We start from the raw sequence: 6,500 nt of genomic DNA, 5'->3' as shown, positions 1-6,500 counted from the left end.
TTTATTGCTCCAATTCAAGACTTGCCACCAGTCAATGATGACCTTGGATGTCCCCCTGATGTCCAAGACGCCACCGGAATTACGAAAGTGACCCTGATGCGAAGGCAAGAAATATCCAAAGCAAGCCATTAAGCAAGCTTATGAGTGCACATATGAAATACCGGTGAGCTACGTGCATTAGAGGAAATAAGAAAGGTTAGGTTTCTTTTTTGAAACAAAAGCAAATTACTGATGATTATGGAACCCATTGGAATCGTTCTATTCGTTGGCACATGAACATTTTGAGAGACAGTTATAATAACCTGAACAGAATTTTCTGTTTTTCCTAATGTGTTCCTATTTTTTTGCTTTTTACCGAAGTAGTCAATATGTTTTATTTTCATTGCAGCTTCCTAGCAAGGAACTGAGGACCACATTCTCGATTTCAAAAGACGACTTATAGTTACATAATACAGCTGGCACAAAAACGTCCTTTTGACAAATGACTTTTGACAAAACTATGCGGCAATAATTTGGACTAAACCATTTGGGTAGTGGGACGAAAAATTCAATTTGAAATTTTCTCATAACAAACTTGAAGCATTCGTAAACTTGTACAGTCGAACTTTGATTTAACGAATCTCGATTTCACAATAAATTTCGATTCAACAATATGTTTGTTGCTTACTACTTTATTTACTTCACAGCAGTTCAGTCTCATTTTAACAAAAAAATATAATTTAACGATGTGTTCTCCGCTGACGGACAGTACTGTTAAATCAAAGTTTGACTGTACTTCCATGACACCTGTAAGTTAGACTACATTTAGACTAGGATGGAAAACCAGGATTGAATCCGGTTTGAGGATTGAAGTAGGGCTACTTCAATCCTCAAGATTGAATCTTTGGCACATTTCCATCCCTAAACCGGATTCAATCTTAAGGATGGAAGTAGCCCTACTTCAATCCTCAAGATTGAATCTTCAGCACATTTCCATCCCTAAATCGAAGATGGATCTTCAAGATTCAATTCCAAGATGCAATCCTGGGATTCAATCTTGGAGACTCAAACCTGGACTTTCATCCTAGTGTAAAGGTACACTTACCCTCATCCAAAGGAAACAAAAGCACAAAAAATTCAAGAAAGCTTGTATGCCAAAACATATTGAGAACCTTCTCAGTAATGAAAATATCTTAATACGTAAGGAATATCATGTTATCCAAAATTCACATCTGACTTCAGAGATCCATAACCTTATTTAAATTGTACAGTTTGCGTTCATCTAGAAGAGCCACCGTATTCGCCACGAACCCGCGAGATGGCTCTTTGTACGACGAGGCTCTACTTTTTTTAGTGCTTTAGACTAAGCAAAGCTCTAGTGTACTGCTCATATACTGCAATAGTATACCCTACGCACCCAAAGTATGCCGGCTAATGGTAATCAATCGTGATTCAGGTTTCATAAACGTTTGTGGTTCCAAGCCTATGATGCGTCTACATGAGATATGATGTTTGCCACATTGAAATTAATTTATTGACAACAGCATCCCCCCAATTCGATGATTAACTTGTAACGGTTAATAAGTAACAACTTATTACACCGTCGTCCTCCCTCCGCATCTTGATTATTGACTTGCTTATTGATTATAGATTATTTAGACTATGAAATTGAGAATATGGATAAAAAGAGGTTTCTGCATACAGTAGAAACATATGTTTACTTACAAAGACAACCCTTGGCCATTGATTATAGAGAAATTGGGAGAGCTGGACCTATGAATAATTTGAAAGAAGAACTGCAAATACTTGTAGCCACAGATAGATCAATGTTAGTTTTTAGGAAGTTTGCTCAATTTTTGCTTTTCCTGGATGTGTCCCAAAAGGTGAGATCCAGGAAAAAATCTGCCCTTCAGGATGAATCTGTTCAAAAAGAGCTGCAAGCTAGTGGAAAGCCAAAACAATCCGAATCCAGTAATTGTGGCCCCCAAAGAAAGTTAAATTTAATGCAAAACATAATCAAGGCCACTCTATAATATGATCAATTGAAAAACGAGAGTAGAGTGGCCCAGGAGAATACATGTTGAGTTCAAAAGCAATTTTCTCTAAAGCATACTCTAAAAGAGAAGTGGAACACCTTGTTAGGTTTTTTCAGGTCAATAGTGAGGTCATTTGCGGTGCAGAAGTTTTGGCAAACATTAATTTTCTCCGATGTCTAGGAAATGCTCTTAAGAGCAGCTGCCTCAAGTATGGATCCAAAACATTCTAAAACCCTTTTATTTGTCCCTCAATCCAATCATGATAATAATAAACTTTTGTATAAAGCCCTGGAAAGTGTCGACTGCCGCAACCAATGCCAGCTGCCACCAATCCTACTAGACTGAAAGAGTGGGATTGGCTATGATAAGACATGAGTGGCCCTCCAGAGTCTCCTTGACATGGGTCACTGAATGTTTGACGATCTTTGGCACAGATTAGGTCTTCATAGCCATTGAGCGGTATTCCACGGCCAGCCACTTCCTCAAAAATTGCTTGGCACTCTTTTGGCAAAATGCGGGTAAGTCGGTGGGTCTTTTGTAAAATGTTACTAGGACGCCCCCCGTGCGAAGTGTGGCCCCATCCTGTCGAAATGAGAGCAGAAGCTTTGTCCACACCCTCTTCCATGGACAAACATAAAGGCTGAAATTGAGTGACATAATAGGATATAATTTAACGCATGAATACGGGTTTTTTTCTTCATGCAACATACTTGGATTGCTCTGGTAAACTTGACTGCCTGGTCCAGCTTGATCAAGGCCAGATCATGATTAAGTAATGATGAATTGTAACTGGGGTGCAAAATGGCCCTTTCCACCTTGAAATCTTGGATATCTGGTGATTGAGTATCTTCTAAGTCCAATTGACCCAAACGAACAATTTCAACGTTCACAATGAAACAATGAGCCGCAGTTAAAACCCATCTTGAATTGATCAATGTTCCTCCACAAAACCAAAATGGACTCCCTGAAATAGAAGACCAGGACGATTAGCGCACCTTATGTTAATCACCAAACCTAGCTGATACTGATGTAACCAATCTGCCCTGAACAGTCAGATTGCCGTCAGATCTCAGCAATGCTGGATTGGAATTATGTGTCACAGGTAGATTAAATAATTAGAGTAGTGATAACCTCCGGTCTTAAATTTTCCCAATGCGGCCATCCAAGGAAATTCGAATCGCACAGCATCAAGTCCACGGCTGATTTCCGCATCTTCGTCACTCGGGCCTCTTTTGGCAACCGCAGAGGGTACATTGGTTTTGATCACCTTCAGGTAATTGGCCATGTCATAAAGAGCACCGATTTCTTTGGAGGTTAATAATGGGATTGGATGTTTAGATTTATGTTGCTTCATGGCATTTTCACGTTTCAATTGCGAACTGTATGCACTGAAATGAACTCCAAGGGTCAGATTATCAGTTTGTTGAGGAGTATTTCTTGTCGAAAGAAGATAGATTACTTGTCATAGCCCTCGTATTTTGGGAAAGCCACTCCGCATTGGTTTTGATTTGAGGTTTTGCAACATATTGACAAGGATTTCAAACTTTGGTCAAAATGGCATATTGTGGGAAGGATTCCATGGTTCAGTTCATTAAGGACCGCTCGGCATAGATGGATGTCCGTACATTCCCCTGACTCGCCCAGGAATGTTTTGCAGGTCTTTCTGGCCCTGATTTCTCGAGCTTTTAATTGAATGAAGAGGACATGTTTTATTTCTTTGATTTGCATGTCTTGAAAATGTTTGTTTCTTGGTATTATGCCGTTGTTTTCATTCATTGAAGTGAAAGACAGAAATCTCATAATAAAAAGCAAAGTGACTTCAAATGATAAGCCACTCCCAATTTGGATCATAGTCTGACTAATTGAAATAGCGTCTTTCAAGGGACGGTTATGTTTTTTTAATGGCAGCAGATTTTAACCTTTTCCAATTCTTTCAGAGAGAATGTTCTCCTCAAAGATGTTAAGCACAAGTAATGAGGACTTCTACTCTCTTTGCAGACTTGTTCATAATTATGACCTTATTCAGACTGAACTTCCAAAATTTTCATTGACAAGTACAATTGCTTTTATATGTGGGAGCACTAATCAATGATCTATCGCTTTTATCTGAGCAAATCAATTACGAAAAATAATTTGAAAAACACTTTGCAGCATTTACTGAATGAAGGGCAATATTTTGATTGCGTATCCATACCAGAGAATAAGGCATTTGATTGCGTATTTATACCAGAGAATAAATAATTTAAACGAAAATCAAAATAAAGCGTGTCATAGATTGTCAGAGTTCTGTGTTTTTGGACGCCAACACACCCATGAAAGAAAAAAATGGAATTTTCCTTAAAAGGTATTTTGGGAAAAGAGTATTGCAGCTATCTATTGTGATGCTTCGTGATATCATTGCTGTAGTAGACATATTTTAGAAAACAATTGAATGAAAATCATGACTTTTTTTTATTTCGATTCAGTCATGTCATTGCGTGAAGTATTAAAGCCTTTAAATTTCAATGTAAAGCGATACACAAAGACAGATGAAATAGTAAAATGATTAGAGCGGTAAACTTGCTCGACTAGAGTTGAAATCAAAGCCGATATAAGACTACATAGATTGCTTTAGTGCACTTAAAAATAATCGGAAGGTAGAGCAGACAGAGCAGATAAATGTAAGTAAAGGTGAGTGATGCAGAATCTTGATGATCTTCTATCTCATTCTTTTTCTTTTTTAGCATCTAATATATATTATGTGGATTTATTACTTTTTGCACCTAATTCAGAAAAATATATCTATTTTTACGTATTTTAAACAAAGGAAATGACCAAGAGTCGTAATTAACACTCGTTCTTATTGATAATTGAAATCCATTCATCCACTTTTTGCCGCCAATCAGTCACATTCTCACGAGCGTTTATGTGACATTTTTTAATGAATTCAGTTCCTTTGAATTTTCAGGCACATGATACATTCTTGAATGAGATTAAATTGTTAGAATTTCCTTCTGATTAGATTCACAAGAATTTTTAAAGTTTTCGAAAAATCCATTGAACGCCAAAAAAAATTAAATCATAGGCAACAACAAAAAGCCCCAAAATAACTCTTCCAGGCTGAAAAGGAATTTATGCTTATGCTGATGAGTATGGCTCGGGAAAAAGTGTTTGACAGTACAATAATCATTCAAATGAGTTTTTAAAAGCAATTATTTATACGTGTCTTGAAATGATAATATTTGGGTATTCTAGCTAATTTTTCAGTAAAATCCGCACTTTCTATGACTTCACCCCACAATAAGGAACTAACTGCAAACTACCCAAACCCTCATAGACGGAGAGAAATGTTGAAAAACATACTTTTTTGTTTTCACTTTTGTTACAAGTGATTTGTGGCTTGCTGTTGTGCCGTAACATTTTTCGTTGTCATGTAGTCATTTGCCATGAAAGTTAGGTCGTAAAACCATTTACAAACAATTTGGTTGCTGATTGTCACGTGACTTGTTTCTGCATCAGCTATTACAATTAAACCAATCAAGAGAGAGAAACCTTGCTCATATTGACAAAAAGTCATTGGGGAAGCCATTGGGGAAGCCAAGATATCAAATGATACTTTCGACATCTTGAAATTCTTGGAATGTTTAGAATCTTCCTTGACAGAAATTTGCAAAAGAATCCGAATCAATCATAATTATAAAAGCACATTTCGAGGCCTCTAAATGAGTGACAAAGTTCAATCTTATGAACCATAATGTTAGAGGGGCATTTTCTGAAAAGGATAAATGACCTGGAACTGTAATTGAACCCTTAAGGGCATGCTTCTGCTCATTAAGTATTTGACATATATTTTTGAATCAAGGTCCAACACTGTTTAACCACTAACCTGCAGATAAGGGGTTTATTGACCACAATCCCACATGGATCAAGAGGCAAAACCACGCAATATGACTTGATAAAACGTCCATTTTTAGATTCAATTCAAAAAGCTGCTCAAAGCCACAAACGGAAAACACTACTGAGCCTGGATGATTATTGAGGAGCTATATATAGCAAGCTCAATCCTGGTATACCCAGAACGAATGATTTCGTCGAAACGAACTTGGTCAGGGTCAATTTTGAACCAATCGGAGTTTCAGTTCGATGCGAATTTTCCCAATATTTCACTCAAACCCAATGATTCTTCTGGACCCCTGAAATAAATGAATGCCCCGGACTTTGGACGTATTAAATCAAAGGTTCTTGGATTTGGTTGATTTTTTTTTAACTTAGAGTCGTTACTCGGGTGAAATATTCGATTTTTTTTTATTAAAGGTTGAAATGAGATGCTAACTTGGCTTTAGACCAGGATTCTTTCTCAATGTGGAACCCCCGCTGACCTTAATGACCATATATCGATAGGAAAGAAGAGGTCCTCTGACTCATGGTAATATCCAGGATTAGAGATGTCTACCATCTTTGTCAATGAGTTATGTTGGAGTCCACATAATCTCACCTGGGTGTGAT

The 6,500-nt window shown here is 37.4% G+C and overlaps 1 protein-coding gene across 1 annotated transcript; it reads right to left on the bottom strand.

Annotated features, from left to right (window-relative positions):
* Positions 1-2,237: 2,237 nt before the first annotated feature.
* LOC131889177 (trypsin II-P29-like) lies at positions 2,238-6,235 on the bottom strand. Its single transcript, XM_059238207.1, has 5 exons — positions 5,881-6,235; positions 3,475-3,697; positions 3,147-3,403; positions 2,726-2,979; positions 2,238-2,655 (listed from the first exon to the last, which is right to left on the bottom strand). Exons 1-5 carry the CDS (start codon positions 5,960-5,962, stop codon positions 2,242-2,244), a joined length of 1,230 nt encoding a protein of 409 aa, XP_059094190.1. The 5' UTR covers positions 5,963-6,235; the 3' UTR covers positions 2,238-2,241.
* Between the last annotated feature and the right edge of the window lie 265 nt (positions 6,236-6,500).

This window comes from Tigriopus californicus, chromosome 10 (genome assembly GCF_007210705.1).
Source record: "Tigriopus californicus strain San Diego chromosome 10, Tcal_SD_v2.1, whole genome shotgun sequence".
Taxonomy (NCBI): Eukaryota; Metazoa; Arthropoda; class Copepoda; order Harpacticoida; family Harpacticidae; genus Tigriopus; species Tigriopus californicus.
The sequence above is the reverse complement of the archived record's forward strand: the minus strand, read 5'-3'. Positions and strand labels throughout refer to the sequence as shown.

Excerpts from the sequence above, each read along its gene's own strand:
- LOC131889177 (XM_059238207.1), bottom strand. The coding sequence starts at position 5,962 with ATGGACGTTTTATCAAGTCATATTGCGTGGTTTTGCCTCTTGATCCAT. Across the intron at positions 3,404-3,474 it reads AAATACGAGGGCTATGACAA|TGCATACAGTTCGCAATTGA; the intron begins GTAATCTATCTT and ends AGTTCATTTCAG. Across the intron at positions 2,980-3,146 it reads GGGAAAATTTAAGACCGGAG|GGAGTCCATTTTGGTTTTGT; the intron begins GTTATCACTACT and ends CTTCTATTTCAG.